The sequence below is a fragment of the Manacus candei genome, unplaced genomic scaffold (assembly GCF_025592945.1).
Source record: "Manacus candei isolate 608988 ecotype Guabito, Panama unplaced genomic scaffold, ASM2559294v1 h1tg000014l, whole genome shotgun sequence".
Lineage (NCBI taxonomy): Eukaryota > Metazoa > Chordata > Aves > Passeriformes > Pipridae > Manacus > Manacus candei.
In genome coordinates this window covers 74238452-74262775 of record NW_026138062.1, presented here as the reverse complement: position 1 = coordinate 74262775, position 24324 = coordinate 74238452, and the positions used below count along the sequence as shown (strand labels likewise).

The 24324-nt window shown below is 47.8% G+C and overlaps 1 protein-coding gene across 4 annotated transcripts in view; it reads left to right on the top strand.

Moving 5' to 3' along the window:
- BCL9 (BCL9 transcription coactivator) overlaps positions 1 to 22441 on the top strand; it is a 59708-nt gene extending 37267 nt beyond the window's left edge. For 2 of the 4 annotated variants that reach the window (XM_051778633.1, XM_051778637.1), the window contains exons 2-9: positions 7385 to 7466; positions 10494 to 10800; positions 12347 to 12660; positions 13557 to 13746; positions 14203 to 14302; positions 14712 to 16941; positions 18771 to 19031; positions 20382 to 22441. In XM_051778633.1, coding sequence (XP_051634593.1) covers positions 10748 to 10800; positions 12347 to 12660; positions 13557 to 13746; positions 14203 to 14302; positions 14712 to 16941; positions 18771 to 19031; positions 20382 to 21499 — 4266 coding nt within the window. In that variant the 5' untranslated portion in view covers positions 7385 to 7466; positions 10494 to 10747 and the 3' untranslated portion in view covers positions 21500 to 22441. Of the gene's footprint in view, positions 1 to 2; positions 624 to 7384; positions 7467 to 10493; positions 10801 to 12346; positions 12661 to 13556; positions 13747 to 14202; positions 14303 to 14711; positions 16942 to 18770; positions 19032 to 20381 lie in introns of those variants that run through there. The other 2 variants (XM_051778636.1, XM_051778635.1) reach the window with 2 other exon arrangements.
- The last annotated feature ends 1883 nt before the right edge of the window (positions 22442 to 24324 follow it).

The window sequence follows — 24324 nt, the reverse complement described above, 5'->3', positions numbered from 1 at the left end:
AGGATCCCGCAGCAATTGGAATTGCGTGCTCCTCGTGCTTTTATAAGATCGTGTCAAAGCAGCAGATTTGATAATAGACCTGATTATACAATTGCTTAATTTCTTGTCAAAATAACATTTTTTTTTTTTTTACGTGCGGTGTTCTGAGATCTTTGAGGTGACCTCATGTTATTTATCAAATGTCAGTTTTTCATCCCGGCAGCTTTGATACAATCATGTAGCATCGTGGAGTACTGTGTACATGCAGTCTTTGCTTGCTGGAGTTCTTTGAAGTGCCTCACTCCTTAGAAGAGTCGTTGCTGTGTGGAAGATCCTACATTTAACGACAAGGAAACCAGTATGGAAGCGCTGCACTGTGGGGCTAAAGGTCGTGCTACATCTCACACGCCTAATGTGGGCCTAAAAGCAAAGAAGTGAGAGGTTCCCTGCACCCCCTGACACTCATCTTACCCAGCAGTAAGCTGCAGGGGGTATAGTAACCCTCCAACTCTGTCCCTGTGGGAATGGCAGGTTTGTGGTGCTGAGCTCCCCGGGTGCTAAAGAACCGCAGGAGGAGAAGAGCAGAAGGATGGCTGGTGGTGACAGTCCTGAAGGAAAACTGGTCGGACAGGCAGTGCTGGAAGGTAGTGATACTCAGGGGAGCCTTGAAAAACTGCTCGTTTGGGATGAGAGAGACCAAATGCCTGTAGAGGTGAAGGTTAAAAGGGAGGAAGGTGTGTGGGTCTCCCCCAGTGATTCGGATGGGCGCTGTGTCCCCTTGCAGCATACCAGGGAATTACTACTCGCTACATGTAGCACTGGGTTTTCCTCAGAGGAGCTCTGTCCTGTGCTGACCCATCCCAGCCTCACTTAGCTCATGAAAACTGACAAGATTGCAGCCCAGGGAGTTATGCCTGAGGATTGCTTCTTATCTTTCATTCTGGAAGCCCGTTGAAGGGATGCTGAAAGGAAAGGGAAAAGCCCTTTTTTTCCCCCCAGGCTGAACTGATAGGTGACTTGTTTCTCCCAAGCCTTCTGCTTAAGTGGTGTGACGTTACTACTTGTTGAAGAACAAACTGGTGTCTCCTCGGTCCTGTCTTCCCATCCATTATTTCAGCATATTTTCCCCCCACTCCCTTCCCACAGATTAGTTTCTAGATAATGGCCTGCTGGCAAGCTTGATACAGGTGTCTTTTACCCATGGTTGTTCATGCAGATGTCCCTATTTAAATTTTTGAAAAAACAAACCCAGAGAAGTAAGGGGGAGAAGACTGCCTCTGCCTCTGAACATGTTGCCTAACTCCTGAAAAGTAGAAGAAATTTTGACAGAAGCCAAAGCAGTGAAAACAACCTGTGGAAAACTCTTATCATTGTCCACTGGACTCCTGCATGCAATGCTGACTGATGCTGGGGCTGTTAACTGCTAATACGATGTGGGAAGCCTGTCATATATTAGGGAAATACTGTTAAAACATTTCTTGAAAAAATCCCTTATTGCTCGAGCTGCTGATCCTTACCGGTGTCAACAATAGTAGGAACGGCAGGGCAGAGGGGCTGCTGCTCAGGCAAGTGACATCCCACTTAAGGTGCTTAAAACTCCAGCTGTAAAGTACATAGGCTGCTCCCAGCCTTGCTAACAGAGGTGGAGCTGAGCTGGTGCTGGCAGCTGTGCAGGGCTGCTGGGCTGAGGTCAGTGTGACGCTGTGACGCGCTGTGGGGTGCGTGACGGTGTCCCCAGAGCCCTGGCAGCAGCCTGGCTGACCTGCAAATGCCACTGCTGCTGGAGAGGCTGGCGTGGCATGGACATCAAGGGGAAGTGCTCATAACGTTCCTGTACCCAAGCAGATAGTTGTAGCTTAGGCTTTGAGGTGTTGTTTTTTTTTTTTTTTTTTTAGGGGTTTTTCTTCTTGGCGTTTTCCCCCAGACTGATTTCTGGAACTGTGTCAGAATCTGCCAAGAGCTTGTTTGAGTCCCAGGTGGACCAAGTAGTTGGAGTGTTGTCTACATAATAGCAGCTGGGAAATTAAAAGGCTCTTCGTGTCTGTCTCTGTACACCTTGGATCTGCTCACCAACATCCATAAGTGTCTGTCTCCTCCATTACTTTGGGGAAGGAGTCGTACAGAGTCAGAAGCTGTCTAGGACAGTCATTCTTCCCCACTGGATTAATAATGCACTGAAGTGTTGTTTGATGCACTGAAAAAAGGTTTAATGGGCAAGTAGTTGTCTGTTTGACAAAAAGTGTTAGTGCTACTCACAGCTTTCAAAAGTGGTGCTTATGAGAGTGGGGGGTAATGTGTTTGTTGCAAAAGACTATTTCAGAATGATTTTTTTTAAAGTACCTAAAAATACTAATTACTTATATAGTAATACTAATTACTTAGGCTTTGTGGCTACTGTTGGTTATCCATGTGCTTGCCAGCAGAAGGAAGGAAGTGAATAGTTGCTAGAGATACCATTTTCTGAGAGAAGGGGATGGTTGCACGAGAAATGTCATAAAACGCTTAGTGCCCCGAGCCTTTGGGTTTGTATTGTGCTTTGTCAGTGATTGTTTTGACTTTACATTTTAAGGATGGAGACCAAAAGGTTGAATTTTCTGTGGCCATTGCTGTTCTGGATGGACTTTAGGACAGATTGATTCTTTAGGAGATGTCCATGTGTGTGGTGATAAGAGTTGGGGGGGAATTATGGGAGGAAGGGTATCTGTACTGTCTGACTTGAGATATGGGCAGGCACAGGTAGGCTCAGCAGAGCTACTTTGTATGACCACACATACTTCGTTTGCACAGGGGTGATTAAATATGTTCCTACAGTTTCTGTGAGGCTTATTCCTGTGGTCCTGAATTCTTACATTAAGTTGAGCAAGTCAGAGGAGCTCCTCTCCCATGTAATGGCATAGAATCTTGCGTGCTCTTTCCATGTCAATGTGCTCGTAGGTCTTCAAGGTGCTAATTTTAAGTGAGCTTGTCTTTGCTCAAACCCTTTCTCTGTGCTTCGGGGCTGGAGGTAACTGAAGGCAATAACCAACTCATTTGGAGTTCAACAGAGAGGTGTGTACTCACCGTGTGTACAGGAGAAGGTGTTTTCTCTATGGAGGTTGTGTAGTCCCCACAGTCATGTAGCAAAATAACTTCAGGTGTCAAGTTCTTGATTATTCTGTTGCTTGAGAGTCATTTCCAGTGCAAGACTGTGAGCAGAGAGGTAATACTGTGCAGACTTTGGGTTAGCAGTGATTTCTCTGACGGGGATAAGTGGAATATTTTGTGAAACTGAAGACTTTGTGTATGCCATAACTTTTTATTGGCAAGACATAAACATAGGAAAGTCCACACTACTTCAGAACAAGTTAGGGCCATCTGGAAACTGATGACTGGCTGTGAGTTGCTGTCTGCTCAGCTTAGGTGGACAAGTTATCTCTTGATGTTGAGAAAATATTTTATAAGTAAGGGGGATTTGTGGCTTACTAGGGAATGATAGAACATGGTATTTTTCACAAATCATCAGCTGTTTTGGGTGGAATATGGTCCACGTACCATATGAGGTGACCCTCGTGCGAGTGGCCCCTGCCTTTCTGGTAGAAGGTGCACGTGGAGCGTGTCAGCTGAAAGTCTGATGTGTGATACTTTGTGTAGTTTGGTTGAGGGCTGAGGTCTGCAAACCCTGCAGTGGAAAGAGCCAGGACAGTGTAGGTAGTCAGGGCGTCTACTGATGGCAGAGCAGAGTTGTGTGGTGTTCAGGTGGCATGTGAATTTATGTGCACATGTGACACTATGTCTTTAGCCCCAGCAGTTCTTTAGGTACCCCATGTATTTTCTGCCCTTGTTTAGGAAAAAGGGCAGAGGAACCTGCCATCCAGGAGATGGATGCAAGTCTATTTTAACAAGCACAGGTCTGTCCATGCCTGTGACATCAGTCACTGCTGCCTCCTTTGTGACAAGTGAGCATGTGGCCACCTGGCTGGACGAAACATGAAAGTTGTCTCCTGAAAATGATTCCTGTCTTATCTGGAGCCAGCTTTCAGCTGGATCACAAGTGCTAGCAATGGAAGGGATAGAGTTGGGTTGGCTTGGGCTGGTGGAAGTTGCTTTCCTGGGTCCAGCACAGCAGTTGCTGTACAGGAGGTTAAGGCTGCATTTTTGACAGACCTGTTTGAATGCTGGTGGCTCCAGTCCTAGTTGTGTTACAAGCACGTGCTTTATGCATTCCTGGGAAAGGATGAGGAGGGCAGCGTTTGCTAAGAGGTAGAGGCAGATTTAAAGGTGTATTTAATAGCCCATGGTAGGGAGCCATATCTAGAAATTGGGGCTGGTTCAAGGGATTGAAGAGTGTCCTGTGTCCCTCCATCCTCCAATGCCATGGGGAGATGTGTGGGGTGTAGAATACTCATGTCAATTTATCTGTTTGCTTTTACATGATCTTAAGGAAGTCTGACAGCTCAATAAAAGCGTTAAATAACCCTTCCTGAGTCCTCTTGTTTCCCACTTGCTCTCCTTATCAATGAGGTGTGTAATCAAGTACTTCATTAAACAGCAGCTTATTAAAAAGTAATGTGCAGTTCAGCTGCAAGTATGTAAAATAAGCAAATGCTTGACAAAACTGGTAAGTGCAGCACGTGATGAAAACCAGTGGTAGCTCTTGGGTGTAGGGGATTCACCTTTTGCCAGTGCAGCTGTTCTCCCTGTTATGTGGTTGAATGAGGGTCGGAGAAATAGGATGTGCCCTTCCCAGTAAAATTGTGCTGAAGGAGCGTGTTGGCTGATTCATTGCCTTACCCCACCTCTCAGGTCACACGGGGAATCCACTGGTGGATGCTCATGCAGAGGTTTGCTTCCTGGTGGCTGTCAGGATGAGGGGTGGCTCAAATACCTCCTACTGCTGCTGGTTTTGGTCCCTCCTAAAGCTGCTGCTCTTCCCAGAGCAGTCTCCTACTCCGCGCTCTCTCCTTCCTTGCCCACTCCACTGTCACAGATACAATTCAGGGTGCAGGCTCAGCTTCCATTCAAAGTTATCTTTTGTTTTCTGTAGCAGCAGGTCTCTAGCCTTTTTTCTTCTTCCATGCTGATTTTTGGCTCTCACCAGCCTCAGTCCAGCACAGACTGACAGTCTCAGAAAGGCCACGGGGAAAATAGCAGCGTGCTCTTTCTTGTACACAGAGAAAGGTTTCTTGCCTTTAATGCTTCATGTCACAGTAAGGCCACAAGTCTGATACTTTTATCTGCTTGGTATGCCTTTATTTCATCTCTCCACATTCTCCTTCTCAAAGAGGGGGAGAAAAGACTGAAGTGAATCAGTGATGTCTGCAGCTGTTCCTGCTGGAGCAGCCATAATGCTGTACACCTCCAGGTACTTGACCACTTATCACTACCAAGCTTCTGCAGTTTAAAGACCTAAAGTAGGAATGAGTTAGTTTAGATGGTTTTTTTTCACCTTCTGTTTGCAGTGCAGTAGTATGGTACCTGGATTGTAGAAGTACAGGGGTGGTTCACAAATACTTAACCAAAAGGTAAACTGAGATGTGCATTTGCATCTTGTTGGTTACTCTGTGGTAGCTGCTTGTGTACGTCCTCTCAGCCTTGTGCTCTCAAAATCACTGTGGAGAGCAAGCTGTCTCGTGCTGACTGGGGACTAAGACCATGCAGGTGAGCAGCAGAGATGGGACACTGGGGGATGGAATTACATTGCCCGACTGGGTAACCTAAAAGATGGATGGTGCCCCTCTAGCGGGCCTGAGCTGTGGTCTGTAATGCGGTTTTTTGCCAAGTTGGGATTGAGTGTTTCAAGCAGTAGAGCTCTGGCCGTTGTTTGTGGTAGATTCTGCCCATCCTGCTGTGTGCTGGTGTTCACATGTTTTCCTCTTCAAGGGAAAAAGTGATTTCTGTCGCCGCTTTGGTAGAGGTGTGTCAGTATTGGCACTGGCATGGCTTACCTGTATTGTTTCATTGGGTGGGGTGGGGGAAAGGGGAGAGGAGATATTACTGGGTAATTGGATTCAGGGATGATTGTGCTGCTGTGGTAGGTTTTACTGGATGAAGCAGCTTGTTGCGATAGGTGTTTGTTTCAGCTTCTGTCTGCAGGTGTGACTTGGCCAGATAAGGATGGTCTATCACGCTGATGATTTCATTGTTTGATTTGGCTGGACTGGGTGGAGAATGTAGCTGCATTGTTTGGGCCTAGCTTTGTAGTTTGGTTTTGTGAAGTGGATTACATGGCAGTGCATTGCTACATTACTAAGGTGAAGCTGCAGTAGATAATAGTTGGAGAATGTTGGAGGGAAGAGAATATGCACAGGGTTTCACAATGTGTAACTAATTGAGCCTCCAGCTCCTGCGTTTCTGTTGGGAGATCTGGTCAGCAGAATGCATTGGGATTACACAGAAAACCTCGGGTAGTGATTTCAGTTTGCAGTCATACTTTACTGCAGGGCTGTCTGTGTTGTGTAAATAGCTGAGAGTGCTCTGAGAGACCGTGCTGGCCCTGACAGTGTGTGTGTTGTCTGGATTCATACTGTTCTTGCAGCCTCTACAGTTTTCACAGTGGGTGAGGGAGAAGCTGGCTCCTTTTTTACTGACTTCAGTTTTACCATTAAACTGTTCCTCAAAGTCTGTGTTCCCTTATATTACCAAACTTTCAGGCACTTAAACTTGCTTTAACATGTGAGTGAGCATTAATTGATGCAGGGCTGTCTGTATTACTGAAAATGTGGCTGATGGGTTCTTGGGCTATGGACTCTTTTGACCTTATAGGAAATAACCATAGGACAGGGTGGGGTTGGCCCCTCTATCTTGAGCAGACTTGCAGTATGCCTTACTTAGGAAGGGTTGCCATTGGATTCCCTTCTCCCTGTAGTGTGTACAGTGACGTAAAGAAGGAGCTGTCAGAACAGTAGGTAGTGCCTCCTCCTCCTAAAACCTGCCTGGTTTTCCCCTAGATGTGACTGCCTGGCTCTACCTGGTGCTTGATGTTTTTATTTAAACATGTTGGGCTGTGGAGGAGGTTGTATATGTGAAGCACAGGGGTTTGGCAGGAGTTGCTGAGCACATAGTGAGGGGAAGGTGAGCCTTTGAAGAGAGATGGGTGCAGAGAAGGGAAGGTGACATGTCCAGGCTTTGTGTCAGCTTCTCTAAGCACAGATGAGCTCATGGGAATTGAGCTGGCTGAAATGTGGGAGTGCTAAAGCAGGTTTGACCTATTTCTCCTCCATGGGCAGCTCTTCAGATTCTTCCAGTCTGATGGTGGCTTTTTGGGTGCTGACAAATCTTGCCAGTCTGAGCAGAGGCTTCCCCTTGTCGGTGGTTCAGAGCAAGCTTTGATTCCTCTGCTTCTGTGTCTGGGTGCATGGAAGGGGTGCACAGCTTGGCTTTGGCTGTGTTCTTGTTGGTGAAACTTTTCCTCTCTCTTGTTTTCCAGGTGATCGTTTCTTGTGAGACAAGTGGTTTGCAACTCATGGCCTCCACGATGAGTACTGCCGTGTCGTGACACCGGGGTCTTGGTAAGCTACTTGTTGGAAAGGAGAGCACCTGTCCCATCTCCACCAGTGCAGATCCATCTCTTTTTTTGTCTCTGCAACTGAGATTTGAAGTCATTTTAAGCCATCCAAATTGCAGGCTGCAGCCGAGAGGGGTGAGGCTACATTTTCACCTGTTCTCACCTCCTCCTTTGAGCTTGCAATGGCACTGATGTGGTTGCATGATCAACCAGATCAGGGGGCCAATCCAGCTGAATAGGGATTTCTGTTGTTTCCCTTGGGTTAGTTCCCATTCACATCTTTCCCTGATGTGGTCAGGAGAGAGGTGGTGAGAACGAGTAGCCAATTGAACCATCCCCTTTCCCTGCAGACATTGCCTGGCATACCTTAAAGCAATGCCCAAAATACAGCCTTGTAGCTTGCCAAAACATCTTGAAAAGTGGTTTGACCATTCACTGTCAGTGACCTTAATTTTAGAGCAATGGTAAAGGCTTTGCTATGGCAGGCAGACTCCAGCTGCAAAAATACATTTCTCTAGAGCTTTTCCATTATTGAACCCTGGATTCCCAGACATACATATGTTAGAAGTGCATTGAGAAAAATCATGAGGCATTCCACTTCACATTATAAAAGATGGTACGTTCCCAGTGTGCAGAAATAAGAACCTGGGGAAGTTGAGTTGCTGTTGTTCCACCAATGAATATATTGATGTGTCCTTTATAGCTCTCTCTGGTAAGAAGAAATTTAAACTGAGATTGGAAAATACAGTTCCCTTGCAGAGAGCATCAGTTCTAATAGATGGAAGATGTGTGTATATAGAATAAAAAAGTAGGGTTAAAAAAATGGAAGGTTCCCCCCCCCCCGCCCCCGGGTGAAGTACTTGAAAGTTTGTTGATGTCAGAAGTATCATGTAGCCAGCGTGATCCTGATTCTTCAGTTCGTGTTTTCTCATTGCACTGTGCAAGACTGGGAGTCTGAGGCAATTCTCCTCTTGTAATAAAAGGTAACATAATGCATAAATATCCAAATGGAAAAGCAGAGGATGAAACAACTGGAATACTTAAGTTCATCATGCAGGCATCTATGTCCTCCTGTAAACATCAAGCTCTGCTCCCTTTAATGCTGTTATGCCTTTTTTCTTTTTTTTTTTCTCTTTTTGTTTTTATCCTGGAATTCACTGTATTTTCAGTCACACCTTCACCTCAAGTGAGGACCCTGCAGTATCACCGAGTTCCACTGACTTTTACAGACGTATCAATCTCTTGAAAAGCGGGGTTGGATGCTGTTGATGTTTCACTTTTGTTGTCAAAACAGACGTAGGAGCCAAATTTGCATGCAAAGATGATACAATTTAGATATGTGTGAAGAGGTTCTCTCTCATCTTTAGTGTGTCTGTATAGCACCAGCTCCAATTGTAGCATGATAGCAATAACAATAGTGATAGGATAAAGCCAACATTGCTCTCAAAATCAGTGGGATAACCAGCTAATAGTCCTGGAGAAGGATGTGGGTCCTTTGGATTGTGTGGCTCAGACTGGAGTTCATCTGATTATGCCTAGTAGGAGGTGTTTAAAATGAGATATTTATTGCAGAAACATTCCCTGTATTAATAGGCTTGTGCAGCACAGTGGAGGTGAGAATGGGGAGCAGGGTGACTTCTCTGGCTCATGAGGGAGGCATGTGGTGGAGAGGAGAATTTTTGGAGATGATGCAGAGCTTTGTGGAACTGCTGCAGTTTGGATCACTATCATGTTAAAGTACAGCAGTGCAAAGTCACTAAAATGTGTAATGGCACAGCCTCAGAACTCTATAAATTTGGGGAACTGGAAAACCATGGTGCTCATTACTATGAGTTGCTGATAAATCTCCTTGGCCAGAGGTGGTCAGGTGTTTCTTAATCTTCTGGTGTCATCACATAAACAAGGCAATTTTTGTTTCTGAAATGCAGCTTTGAACAGTAATTTCTTCATAAAATTCAAGACATTCCTGTTCTGGTAAGATTTATTTTGTTTCATTTGACATACACAGGAAGAAACTACTTCTTTGGTGCTGAGAAGGAATATCGGGAATATTTACATTTGAATAATATTTAACTAGCAATGCTTAATACATTAACAATAAATCTTGGTTAGATTCTAAATTAAGTGGATTTGCATCTGAGTAGGTGAGATGAACAGGAGAGATTTTGTTGAAACATAAACAAGACAGAAATTTGTTCCAAAATAATTTAGCCCAAAGCATGTCAACAGTGATGTTCAATAGTTTCCTCCTCCAGAAACAGTTTTAGGTGCCTTGTTGCCCGTGTCATGCATATTGTCTCTAAAAAAGAAGCTGAAAAAGTGTCTTTTTTTGGGGGAGGGTGGTGTTTTTTGGTGTTTTTTTTTTTTTTTTTAAAGCCTCAATGGTCTGTAGAGTGTTGCTGAGCAAATTTAGATGGGTACTTCTCTAGTGCTTTTTGGCCTTTCTAAGTAGACATGATGAGTGACTAACCCCTGGTGTTTTCAGACTAATCACACATAGCTGGTAGCTTACAGGTGGCCAGGAAGGTGTTTTATTTTATTTTTCTCCCTTTGTGTAACCCTTAGCACACATCATTGAGCATATGTCTTGGTATATTGGACCAAGGAGACAAAAGATTTAAGCAGAGTTTATGTTCTTAAGAAATATCATGTTACAGCCATTCAAAGGGGAATTCTGGATAGCTAACTCATATTGGGGATTTGCAGTTTTGACTTTCTGCTGACGTGCTATGAAGTGTCTTTAAGCTGAGCACAGATGTGGAATCAAAGTGTTCAGATACAAGGTGCTTCCCTGCTTTATTGACTCCAGAATGATGTGCTTTGGACAAAGGGAAGATGGCCTCAGTGCCTGTAAACTGAATGGCCAGCCAGGGCTGCCTCTGGTCTGGAAATACCCATCCACCTGAAAGCTCTTCTCCCGTGTCTTCTTGGGAATGGGGGAAGAATTGCCATGTACTGCCTCACACCGGCCACGTCTGCTCGGGAAGTTCCTCACTGGTTTTCTGTTCTCTTCTCGTGGGGTGGTTTGCAGGGTGCCCTGGAGATGCGAGACTTCCCCTGGGCGGCAGGAGGCACGCGTCTAGAGAATGCTGGAGCTGCAGGAGGGAAGTGCCCAGTGCAAAACCAGCGAGGAGCCAAGAGAAAAAAGGCAAGCAGACAGCCAGCACTGAGAGGAGCGGGTGGCAGGAAGCGCTTCGACGCTGCCTCTGGCGGCACGATCCCCAGGGGAACTTGACGAGAGCCCATCTGCGTGTGTGTGAGACTGTGAGCTCAGGATTTCTGTCAATGCATTCCAGTAACCCCAAAGTGAGGAACTCCCCGTCAGGCAACACACAGAGGTAAGGGGAAGAGCCTGCACTCAGCTGCCCTGGGTTGGTGGGTGTTGCCATCCCTGCTGTGCTGCTGGATTGGCTCCACTGGCCCTCCTTCGTGCTCCCATCAGACCTACTGAGGGCCTGAGCAGTGGCTGCACAGTGCTGATGGGTCTCCATGTTTGCAAGGCTCAGGATGAGCTGAAAGCTGTGGATTTTCTATTCCATGTGCCCTCCTCCCTTCCCATCAGGTGCTTGAACAGGCTGTTGGAGAGTAAACATGCTTTTTCTGTCTTGATTCCCCCCCCTCCTCCTCTTCTAATTATCTGTTTCCCGAGGGGTAGTTGGGCAGCAGAAGGTCTCTCTGCCTGTATTTTCACACAAAATGCTTCCTCTGTATTATTGGCCTGAGCAGCCTGGAGAACTGATCTGCTGAGCACTGGGATCCTCTGCGTCAGTCACCTGCCAGTGCAGCAGGTCAGCATCTCTCCTCCACTAATCTGGAAGGGGAAGAATATGGAAGCAAAGCGGCGCCCAGGGACTTAGAGTGGTCTGATTGACAGCATTCTTGGGTTTGATTATTTACTCCTAGAGGTCATCTGGAACTTGGGAGTATTTCAGAGGGAATGCTTCTGAGTCAGATGTCTTTCCTAAGGAGGAAACAGCTTGTGCGAGTCCCACAGTGAGGATGCTAGCAAGCACTGCCTGTTGGAAGTGATAGTGATGATGGGAAAACACAATGCAGAAGATCCAATTGCAGTGGAGTAAGTGGAGGGTGAGGAGAAAGGGGTGGCTAATCTGTCTGTAAAACCCAGAGGAGCAAAATATTTTTAGGATGCAGTTTACTGGATGGAAGAAGAAAGGAAAGACTCTGAATCTGCTTTGGCAAATTAAGGAAGCTCCATCTGCCCCATTTTGCAGGAGTGTGCTTGGAGATGGTATCCTTCCTTCTCTTTCCTTATTCAGAGGCAGGTTGTAGCTGGTTTAATTGTTTTCACGGTCAGAGGTTTGTGTTTTCCTGGCAGCTCGCCCCGGTGTATGACGAATGCTGCAGCAATGCTGGGTTTTCCTTGTGCTCCCTGTAGAACTGGATAGGGAGGTGCAAGGGAGGGGGGTGGGGGTCTTCTCTGGTCGGAGCTGTAGCATGTAGTTGGGGTCCAGGAGAGTGGTGAGGTGAACTTTATTGTGCCTTGTTTGTTTACTCTGAGCTGGTCTTGGTGTGAGGCGCTCCTCTGTGCACATAGAAACCGTTGTCTTTATTGACAGAAGCTTCAGAGGTGGGTCCTCATGTGACAGCAGTTTCTGGGATCTGGCAGGTCTGTGGTTTGCCTTGGTGCCTTCTTGAGCAATGAGATCCCATCTTGGATAATAACCCTTTCAGGGCATGTTCAGAAAAGCACCTGCATGACTCTAAGCTTGCAGGCATTTTTTATGTGTCAGCAATTGTCTTAGCTTGCTAGGTGACAGTGGTTGTTTCTGCTTCACTCTAATCTGTTCCTACAGGGCTGAATGAATCAATGGTGTGATTTGTCACTTTTTTTGTCTTTTTTTTTTTCTCCTCTGTCCCCTGTAGCCCCAAATCAAAGCAGGAGGTGATGGTCCGCCCCCCTACAGTGATGTCCCCGTCTGGCAACCCTCAGCTGGATTCCAAATTTTCCAACCAAGGCAAACAAGGGGGCTCCACCAGCCAATCCCAGCCCTCTCCCTGTGACCCCAAAAGTGGAGGTCACACCCCCAAAGTGCTCCCTGGCCCAGGTGGGAGCATGGGGCTGAAGAATGGGGCTGGAAATGGTGCCAAGGGGAAAGGGAAGAGAGAGAGGAGCATTTCAGCAGACTCCTTTGAACAGAGGGAATCTGGGACTCCTAATGATGACCCTGAAATCAAAGGTATGCTTGCTAGGATTCATGTGCAGACAATTAGTCTGAATTCTCTGTGAGATGGAGAATTGCTATGCAAATGTTATTTGTCTGAGATTCTGTAAGTTCCCTCCAACGAAGTCTAAAGGTCTGGAGAGCAGGGGAAGAGGAAAGGTTGTCATAGCTGGCATTGGCAAATGTCTTGTTCCCTCTCAGAGAGCAGGCCTGACTCTGGTGGGAAAGTTCCTTTGTAACTCTGAAACTCCCCCAGAGGATTTGAAAGTACAAATGCAACCTGTTGGTTTCCTTCTGGCCTTTGGCCTTTCAGGAACTGCTCTGTTGTAACAGGTTTTGAACAATATGCAAGTCTGTTTTGTCAACACAGATACGTAACCTGTAGTACCCTGGCTGGTAACACAAGCCAGAGAGTTGATATTTCTGTGTTCTGTTCCTGGCTCCAGCGTTGCCTCTGTGAGGCAGTGCAAAACCACACTAGATGTGCAGTGGTCTGTCTTTCCTTTGTTGTCCATCTGCTGGGTCACCTGGCTAAGGTGGCTGAAGGGGAAAAAAATGAATTGAAATTTTACAAGCGTTCTCCTTGGAAGCAGACGTATTTATATTTGTTCATTTTAGTGTGTAATTTTCCTGCTTTTCTGTGTGGCCATGAGAGAATTCAAAGGGATCAGCTCTGGGAACTGCCACAGGCCTTGAAAAGGGACAAGATGAGCTTTCTCCCAGTGGTGCCTGAAGGGCAGCGTGGCATTGGAGGAAAGATGCATGGTGTAATAGGAGAATTGCCTTTAGTGTTGCTTGAGGAAGAAGCAGGAAAATTCTGAGGAGAAAAAGCTCTGATCAGTTTCCAGAAATGGTTTCCAAAGTGCTCCCAAGGTAGTAATTCCTTTCTTTTCCTCTTTCTCCCCTTCCAGACTGCAATTCTGCTGATCATGTGAAGTCCCAGGAGTCTCAGCACACACCACACTCCATGACTCCTTCAAATACTTCAGCCCCAAGGTCTTCCACACCTTCCCATGGTCTGACTGCCACTTTGGAGCCAGCAAGTGGGCAGAAGACTCCATCCAAAGTGGTTTACGTCTTTTCTACTGAGATGGCCAACAAGTAAGTAGGTAGATGCTTGAATGTCTTCAGGGAGCAGGAGTTCTGTTTGTGCTCGCTTTTTAAGAGACTGTCAAGGGCACTTTCTGCATCAAGTAGCAAAAACTCATTACTTGTTTTGGGGTCGTTGGAGGGGCTGTAGAGGAGAATGTGCCTACTTTTTTCCCTCTGGGAAATGATTGCTTATTCCTCTAAGGAATGAAGATTTTTATGTTTCTTGCCAATGGTGGTAGATGTTGTTTTGCAATCTGTGCAGGATGGGCTAAACTGAGACGTGAACCCTGAATGCTGATGAGTTTGTAGATGTAAGCATTTTTCTGCTGCTACTCCTCTAGAGTGAAATATGTGTGGTTGAGCCTTTCTGCCTTGTGCCAGCTGAAAGATAGGAGGGAGGCCAGTTGAGAAAAATTGATTCTTAGCTTCAACTGGATATGTGCATCTGCCTGTCTGTCTTTGCAGGGCTGCAGAAGCTGTGCTGAAGGGACAAGTGGAAACCATTGTGTCCTTTCATATCCAGAACATCTCAAACAGCAAGGCGGAACGAAACACTGTACCCTTGGTAGGGAATACCTGCGTGTGGGTGGGAAGGGGAAACGGTCACTGTGCTCGTGTGTGATTCAGAGTGATGGACGGTTGTTTACGCTCTGAAATAAGTTTCAGGAAGACAGTTTTTGTTCAAACCTTCTGCACACAAATGTCTCGGATCATCCAAAGAAGAGTTTGAGTCTTGCAATATTTGGGTAGTGTGTTTCCAACCCATTGCTCATGCAGAGCTAGCACAGAAGAAAGAGGTTCCTGCAGTAATGTCTTGAGCAAAAGAGGTGCTGTTCTGTAATGGCTGCATGAAGGCTACCCTTCCCTGCAAAGTTTGGGCTGGTGGGGTTGAGACTGGGCATTTTGTTTGCACTGCTGCTTGTGTGCTAGGGCTGTAGGAAGAACAGGTGACAACGTGTGGCTTTCTCTTGCAGAACCCCCAGATCACTGCACTTCGGACTGAACCCAAGCCCCTGCCGCAGCCCCAGCCCCCCGCTGCCCAGGACCAGAACCCTCCCCAGAACGCCAAAATGCAGCCGACCCCACCCGTGTCAGCGCCGGTGTCCAAGTCCACTGGCCCCCCATGTCCCATAGATCAGGACAGTCCCAGCGTGGAAAGCAAAGTGATGTCCGTGGGCAGCCCTGCCAACTCTACCCCATTGCAGACGGAAGGATTTGGGCAGAGTTCGACCCCCAATAACCGAGCGGTTAGCCCCGTTTCCCAAGGTAGCAATAGCTCAGCTGCAGACCCCAAAGGTCCTCCCCAGCAGGTGTCTGGTGGGGACCCATCCAGTTTGGGTGAGAATCCAGATGGACTGTCACAGGAGCAGCTGGAGCACCGAGAGCGCTCACTGCAGACCCTGCGAGACATACAGCGCATGCTCTTCCCTGATGAGAAGGAGTTTGCTGGAGGGCAAAGTGGGGGGCCTCCCCCAAATGCTGGGGTGCTGGATGGTCCCCAAAAGAAACCCGAAGGGCCGATACAGGCTATGATGGCTCAATCCCAAAGTTTAGGCAAAGGGTCAGGGTCTCGGACAGATGGAGGGGCTCCATTTGGCCCTCAAGGACACAGGGACATGCCTTTTTCCCCAGATGAAATGGGGCCACCACCAATGAACTCCCAGTCAGGACCCATAGGCCCAGACCACCTGGACCATATGACTCCTGAGCAGGTGGCCTGGCTCAAGCTGCAGCAGGAGTTCTACGAGGAGAAGAGGAGAAAGCAAGAGCAGGTGGTTGTGCAGCAGTGTTCCCTGCAGGACATGATGGTCCACCAGCACGGGCCTCGTGGGGTGGTCCGGGGTCCTCCTCCTCCCTACCAGATGACCCCTGGTGAGGGCTGGGGACCTGGGGGCCCAGAGCCCTTCCCTGAAGGCATGAACATGTCACACTCTCTGCCCCCCAGGGGCATGGCCCCTCATCCCAACGTGCCCGGGAGCCAGATGCGCCTGCCTGGTTTTGCAGGAATGATGAACCCTGAGATGGAGGGCCCCAGTGTCCCGAATCCCGCCTCACGGCCTGGGCTTTCAGGAGTTAGTTGGCCAGATGATGTGCCAAAAATCCCAGATGGCCGAAACTTCCCTCCTGGCCAGGGTGTCTTCAGTGGCCCTGGCCGAGGGGAGCGGTTTCCCAATCCACAGGGCCTGCCCGAAGAGCTCTACCAGCAGCAGCTGGCTGAGAAACAGATGGGCCTTCCTCCTGGTCTGAACATGGAAGGCATCAGGCCCGGCATGGAGATAAACAGAATGATGCCCTCCCAGAGGCACATGGAACCTGGGAACAACCCCATCTTCCCTCGCATGCCGGTAGAAGGACCGATGAGCCCTTCCAGGGGGGACTTCCCAAAAGGAATACCCCCGCAAATGGCTTCTAGCAGGGAGCTGGAGTTTGGGATGGGCCCTGGCAGCATGAAGGGGGACATGGGCATGAATGTCAGCATGGGCTCCAATCCACCCCTGGTCCCTCAGAAGCTGAGGGAGGCAGGAGTCGGGCCGGAAGAGATGATGAAGCTGCGCCCTGGCGTCTCAGAGATGCTCTCTTCTCAGCAGAAAATGGTGCCGCTGCCGTTCGGGGAGCACCCGCAGCAGGAGTATGGCATGGGTCCCAGGCCTTTCCTCCCCATGTCTCAGGGCCCAGGAGTTGGTCTCCGGAATCTCAGAGAACAGATCGGGCCTGACCAAAGGACTAACAACCGGCTCAGCCACATGCCGCCACTACCTCTCAATCCCACCAGTAACCCCAATAGCCTCAACACTGCTCCCCCCGCGCAGCGCAGCCTCGGCCGCAAGCCCTTGGATATCTCTGCAGCTGGTCAGGTGCATTCACCAGGAATCAACCCCCTGAAGTCCCCCACGATGCGCCAGGTCCAGTCTCCCATGATGGGGTCTCCCTCGGGGAACCTCAAGTCCCCCCAGACGCCCTCCCAGCTGGCAGGAATGCTCGCGGGCCCCACTGCCGCAGCCGCTGCTGCCTCCATTAAGTCCCCCCCTGTCTTGGGGTCTGCTGCTGCTTCTCCTGTCCACCTCAAGTCTCCGTCTCTCCCCGCACCTTCTCCTGGATGGACTTCATCTCCAAAGCCTCCTTTGCAGAGCCCCGGGATTCCCCCGAACCACAAGGCATCTCTGACCATGTCTTCTCCAGCCATGCTGGGGAACGTGGAGTCGGGTGAGTGCCCTTCTGGCAGCTGGATCCGGCACTTTGGTTCGCGTCGGGTCACCCAACGTGTGCAGCAAGGGAGGGAGAAGGGTTCTCTCAGCAGGGCAGGGACTGGATGGCTGTTTGCCTCTCTGAGGGGGGCTGTGTGAGTGAAGGGCAAGGGCTTTTCCTCCTCTTGTATTTGTGGGTGAGTACTGTGCCTCCCAAGTGTCCAGCTGAGGGCTGATCACTCAGAGGACATAAAAGCAAAAGCATGGGGTCAGGAGGTGTGAAAAGATGTAGAGGATTGATGGGAGAAATCTCTCCTTGTAGGGGTCTGGCTGTTGTAGCTCATGGTGATCGTAGCTTTGTGGAGAAGATCCTGCTTATGTTATGAAAACTCTTTGAGATAAAAAGCTCCTACAAAGACATGCTGAGCACACTTAGCCAGCCCTGTGTCTAGGCATGGTTCAGGTGTGGTTGGTGCTTTTCAGGTTTACACTGCAGACGGGAAGTTGTGCTTCAGTTTTTCAGGCTTCAAAGGTTCTGGAGTGATCTAATCACCATAGCATTCAGTTGTGTGCCGAGCCGTGCCGTGCTTGGGACCGCAGGCTCCAGGTGCTGGCATGCCTCTGTCCTCACCTTACCGGAGCTCTCCCTGCGGCACACTCACCCCTCAGGGCTGTCCTTCCCGCCCGGGAAATTCTTCCGGCTGGGAGAGAGAGAGGAGCCCTTTGCCCACGTTGCCCTCTAGTGCTGCCGCGGGTAACGGCGCGGCGGCGGCCGGGACCGGGATGGGGATTGGGATAGGGATATGCCTGCGGGGCTGCTGGCAAGGGTAACCCTGGGATTGCGGGCTGGGTCTGTGCTCGGGAAAGCAGACTGGGTGTTAGTGTCTGCTGAGGCCAGGCCCGGCGTGAGCCCAGGTGCCTACAAGTCAGAACCTAGTGCTTTCGTCTGTGCCTTGTGGGTCCCTTCCAACCCAGAATAATCTGTGCAATCTGTGTGAAGTGTTGCTTGATGAGTGCTTTTACACACAGCTCTTCCAAAGCATGATTGTTTTGGCATTACAGAATTTTAGTGTTATCTATTCTACCTTCCTTTTTTTGGTTGGGAGTGGCTGAGAAATGTGCAGTGAATTTTCAGTGAGAGTACAACTTCAGTTTAGCATCTTTCCTTCACAGCGGTGTGAGTTTCATGGAATTTATCAGTGGAAGAACAAAGGAGATGGGCAGTGCAGTTACTTCTGGTTTTGGGAGAGCGAAGGATGATGTTAAGATAATAAGTACAGAGAATGCTTCTTTAACTGGAATAGGCAGCTAATATGTATGCATGAAATATGTAATGAAACATAAAACAGAGAGTTGTAGCTCCTCATGCAGTTTGTCAGAAATATCTGCCACAGTTTTCCTTGTGCTGCCTGTGTCTTTTGTGCTTGCTTGATGCCTCCTAAAGAAAAGGGAAAAGGAATTACAGTTGACATTTGGTGGATGCAGGAACAACTAAATGATTATAGATTTTGATTTCTATGGCTAACCCCTGTACCTAAGTCTGTCTTCGGTGTATGGAAATTGAATAGTAAGATTTTCAGAGTAAACTGGTAATTCTTCATGTACATTTGTAGAGGCTCAAGATAGTTCCAGTAGAAGTGTTTTCCAGTAGGATAACAGATATTAACCAGCTTGACCAGTAGTTGGTCTGTTCTGGTTACCTTTCACAGGCGTTGATTACATTAGTCATGTAAAGTTTTGCAGTAAAAAAGATTTCTAGTGTTTGAGATTTTTAGAGGAAAAGAGTTGGAGTTAAGGAAAAGGGATGAAAAATTATACTTTCTTTCTGTCTTTTCCTTTTTTCCTAAGGTGGTCCACCTCCTTCCACAGTCAGCCAGTCTGCTCCTGTGACTCTCCCTGGAAATCTTCCCTCTAGCAGTCCTTACACAATGCCTCCAGAGCCAACCCTCTCCCAGAATCCCCTCTCCATTATGATGTCCAGGATGTCCAAATTTGCCATGCCGAGCTCTACACCGCTCTATCACGATGCCATCAAAACTGTGGCCAGCTCGGATGATGACTCCCCTCCAGCCCGCTCCCCAAACTTGCCACCTATGAACAGTGTACCAGGTAAGAAAATCAAAGAAACATTAAGCACAAAGTATCAGGCAGTACAGTGAGGGTGATTTTTACGGAAGCTTCATCAAATGAAAATGGTGAGAGGGGAAAAAACTCGAGGAATATATAGCCATGTGTTGTTTTTGAGAAGGCACTTGCAATTCTCTGAAATGCAGAGCTGGAAATTCTCCTTGGAGCTGTGGTTTTTTTTTTCTGTCCAGAAACTGTCTGATCTGGAAAACCTTTATGTATGGAGGAGATTTCCACTCAGGCAGACTGGAATTAATTGTGTGAGTGAAGGCTGCTCATGGGAATAAGGGTCAGACTCTTACCCAGAGGAAACCATACCTCCCCTGTCTTAAGGCAGTGTCATAGAAGCTTCACTGTTTTTTTGGGGTTGGTTTGGGGTTTTTTTTTTTTGACACTGAATCATCAGGTCTAATCTGGAGCTTTTTTAATTGTGGATTGCCTTTTTAATGAAAGAGAGTGTTGGAGCACTTTTTGAAAACATAAATCTTCCCATACAGGGAATATGTAATGGCAGGTGACCTCAGCCAGGACTGAGGGAAACTGTCCAGGTCCCTACCTGAAAGAGTTAAAGGAAAAGTAAAATAAAACATTCTCCTTTTGGGCTGTCGTGTGTGTGAGCATGTTTATATGAGAAATCTAGACCCTGCTGATAGCTTAATTCTCATGGGTACCTGTTTAATACAAAAATAGGCTGTAGTCCCTCCACCCAATTGAATTGACAGCTGAAAGGAGGAATGGGTGGGTGTTTCATGGGAGTGGCAATTGTTAATGAGCTCTTGCTGAGTTTACCTGTAGCTTTGCCATGTGTTTCACGCAGTAATGATCGGGGTGGCTGAATGTATCTGGGGAAGCTGGCTAATTGAATAAGTTCATGATGATAACTCATTAACCTCATTGATCGCTGCCTCCTAGTCTTACAAGGGTTACCTGATTTATCACTGCTTGAGTTTTGAGAGGAGATTCTGTCACTTCCCAGTAGACAAGTGCCCCTGTGCTGATAATCTGTCACAGACACGTTTGTTACTGCCTGCGTCATGTGGACTGCCAGGGAGGTAGTAAAGGTGTGGGTTGGATCGAGATCCTCCTTATGGAGCAGGCTTTAGTCAGTGTTTAATAGGGCAGTGAGAAACTTAGGGAAGCAGCTATTCAGGTGCCATCGAATTTCTGGTTAAAATAACACTTTTCAGAGCCACGGCTGATGTTTTATTACTAGGGCTGATTTTTTTTTTTGGTGTGTGTGTGCGGACTTGATAACCTTGCAGAAAGCTCTCTGATAGCTTTATTGATTATTACTGGCTGCTGTCTAAATGTGATTCCTTATTTCTTCCCTAGGAATGGGCATTAATTCTCAGAATCCTCGAATTTCAGGTCCAAACCCAGTGGGTCCAATGCCAACCCTTAGCCCAATGGGAATGACCCAGCCTCTTTCCCATAACAACCAGATGCCCTCTCCAAATGCTATGGGACCCAATATACCTCCTCATGGGGTCCCCGTGGGACCCGGCCTGATGTCACACAACCCAATGATGGGGCACGGTTCCCAGGAGTCTCCAATGGTACCTCAAGGACGCCTGGGCTTCCCACAGGGGTTTCCCCCTGTACAGTCCCCTCCACAGCAGGTGCCATTTCCACACAACGGGCCCAGCGGTGGACAAGGCAACTTCCCAGCGGGAATGGGCTTCCACGGAGAAGGACCTCTGGGGCGTCCCACCAACCTGCCCCAAAGTTCGACAGATCCAGCACTTTGCAAGACTGGAGGCCCTGGCGGTCCAGACTCCTTCACTGTTCTTGGAAACAATATGCCTTCGGTTTTCACTGATCCAGAGCTGCAGGAGGTGATCCGCCCTGGAGCCACGGGAATACCCGAGTTTGACCTGTCCAGGATTATCCCGTCGGAGAAGCCCAGCCAGACACTACAGTATTTCCCTCGTGGGGAGGTGCCAGGCCGCAAGCAGCCGCAGGGTCCCGGGCCTGGCTTCTCCCACATGCAGGGGATGATAGGAGAGCAGACCCCGAGGATGGGACTAACGTTGCCTGGCATGGGGGGCCCCGGGCCGGTGGGAACTCCGGATATCCCCCTCGGGACGGCTCCGTCCATGCCGGGCCACAACCCGATGAGGCCGCCGGCCTTCCTGCAGCAGGGCATGATGGGGCCGCACCACCGCATGATGTCACCAGCACAGCCGGCCATGCCCGGCCAGCCCGCCCTCATGAGCAACCCCGTGGCCGCCGTGGGCATGATCCCGGGCAAGGACCGAGCCCCCGCGGGGCTGTACAGCCACCCGGGCCCCGTGGGGTCGCCCGGGATGATGATGTCAATGCAGGGCATGATGGGACCCCAACAAAACATCATGATTCCCCCCCAGATGAGGCCCCGAGGTATGGCTGCTGACGTTGGCATGGGAGGATTTAGCCAAGGCCCTGGAAACCCAGGGAACATGATGTTTTAAGCTGCTACCATAAGACTGGATGTTCTGATCCTTGTCAAGATGAGATTCCAAGTCCTGAGGGCTTTTTTGGGAGCTTCAGGAGTACAGTTTGGCCATGCAATAGGTGAAAAGAGACCAGAGGACGCTTTGGGAAATCTCGAATGTATGGAATTACCTGAAAAAAAAAAAATTATTCATTTAAACAGGTTGTTTTTTTTTTAAGATTTATTTTTTAAAAATTATTTTTGTGGACTTGGGTATCCCGTGACGGCACCTGCTTTGAGAATCTGTAGCTGTATTTTGAGAATTGCCATTTGTCACAAGTTGCACCATTCTCTGTATGTTTACGTCCTTCGGACTGGCTTCTCCCAGGACTCTCGGTTATTTTTGGGGTTTTTTGTGTACTGTACTATATTGTAAAAGGGATTTTAGCAGAGACTTTTAGTCTTTGGGGTGAGAGGAGAATGGGATTCTAGGCTGTTTACTTTAGGTGGAGAATCCATCTTCAGAACTTCGGACTATTTTCCTTCAACACCCAATGTATAGAAAAACCAAACTACGACCTCAGAGCAGAGTATTAATGAAAAGCACAAAAAGGAACTTAAGTTCAGTGAGGGGAATCTTTTAAAAGAAATAAATAATAAGTTAAGGACATATTTTTCAAATTATGGCGTGCTGTCCAGCACCTTCTGTCTCTCCCTCCCACTCTTTATTAAATAGGCTTCTCTCTCTCCGTCCCCTTCTGTCTCCTCCTATGGCAGCTGCAATACATTGTGTTATTTTGGGGAGTAAATCTAGGAGAGCCTCTCCTCACGTGGGGACTCTTCCCACTTCTAGGAAGGGGCTGGACTTGGACACTGTTACATCCTACAGTAGTCTCTCTCACTGTTTCCTATTCTCCTTTTCTTAGAAACCCCAAGTGATTTTATTAATGTGGGAGTGGAACAGACACTAAAAGTTACCCAGGATTTTTTTTTGTGGTTATTTTTTTTTTTCCTCCCCAGCGTAAAACGTTCTGTGTAACCTCCATTAAATTTGGTACAAAACCACTCGCCAGGGCTGTGGTGTCAGAAAAATAAAATATATTGTTTCTTACAAAAATGAACTGTCTTCTTTATCCAGCCCAGTTCTCCCTGTGTACATCAAACAGCTGGCCAGATGACTGTTTGCTCTTCCTTATGATCACAGTGAGACAGACTAGAGGCCAGGTGGGTTAAGCTTTGGCAGCTCCTAAAAGTCCTGTCTGTAGGCAGCTGCGTGCTGCTTGCAGGGCAGTTCTGTTCACTTAATCCTGAGCTTGTTTCCTCTTGGAGAGAGAGGTCTTATTTCAGAACACCCCAGGGACAACAGTTACAGACTTCCTCAATTTGTTGAGGGTCAAGGAATAGATGAAACTTGTTGTCTCCGTCACTTCCTCACGGGGAGTGTTTGCAGCACTACAAGGTGTGTGGTTTTGAGCTCTCCCTAAGCACAGCGGTGTCTGGCTGCTGAGCTCTGGAGTCCAGTGCTATGGAGGGCACTGGGACTGTGTGTCTCTCTGGGGGCTTTGCACTGGGTCAGGTCTCTGACTGCCAGCACTGAGAGCCTGAGACAGTGGGGAAAGGATGAACTTAAATAACAGAGGTGAGATAGAAATTGTCAGTGAGCAGATTTTTATCGAGACAACCCTGCTGAGTAAATTGTTGCTTTGCTGCAGTTCTCATCGATTGCTTCCTAATCCCCTGTCTTTTCAAACTTGCCTTTTGAGGTGATTTCAGAAAGAAGGTTTTATGGTCTTGCCTATGAGGAGTGAAAGGCTGGATGACAAAACCTGGACTGGGAATTGAGATTTGCTCCTGGAGAAGACCAGGATGAGCCAGATGTGGATCTGCAGGGCAGGGCGTGGGCTCTGTGTCTGTCTGTTCTCTGGTCCCCCAGCGCTGTATATGGAGTGTGTAATCTGTTCTTCCTTCCACTTGCCATTACTTGAAATTATTTCAATGAGTAGTTTCCTCAGAGGGCTGGCCATAAGTGTGAAACGTCACGTGGGGAATGAGTATTTTTAACATGATCGTGTGTAAGAATTTTTTAGAGTTAACTGAACAGGTTTTAGAGTTCACTTAACAGGTGAAAAAAGAATTCCTCTCGGTGGCCGATTTACCAAAGTTTTGTTGCTGGTGTTATAAAATGAGTGGAGCCGTGCACTGTTGGCGGCACGCAAGCCTCAGAGCCTTCTGTTGCCTGCTTCCAAATTCACCTTTGTGCTGTCATGCAAATTTACTATGATTTTGGGTGAGAATTACTCTTTTGACAAAGTGTAGGATGTGTGTTGTGGTGCTTCCCTCTGACAAGACAGGCAGCCGTGCCTGAAGCACGGGCTTGTCAAGATTTTAGAAGGAGCTGACAATGACACAGTAAGTGTTATTTCTGTAGAGCGGAATTACCTCTTCCTTAAGTGGTTGCACAGCTCCTTTTGAGGACCTTGCACGGGAATTGTCACAATGCAACCTTTTTAAGTGTTGCCACTCCTGCCACCACTCCTGGCTGCTTTTAACCATGTTGAACAAAGCAAAGTTCTTGATCGACGTAGAAATAACCCAGAAGGTTTTGTTTGGTTGGTTGGTTTTTGTAACACTCTTTCTCAGTGCCTCCTATGCCTGTTGAGGTATTTTGAATAGCAAAGGATTTGAGGTGGCTGTGACTTATTCTAGGAGAATTAGCATAGGGGATTCACTGTTTCAAAGCCACTGATAGGGAAGGGATACATTTTATGGATGCTTTGTCATTACAGTTCCTTCTGTATCTGTCTGACTTACGATGCTGGCATTTGGTATCTTAATGAGATTTTTCCTACAGAAAATGCAGAA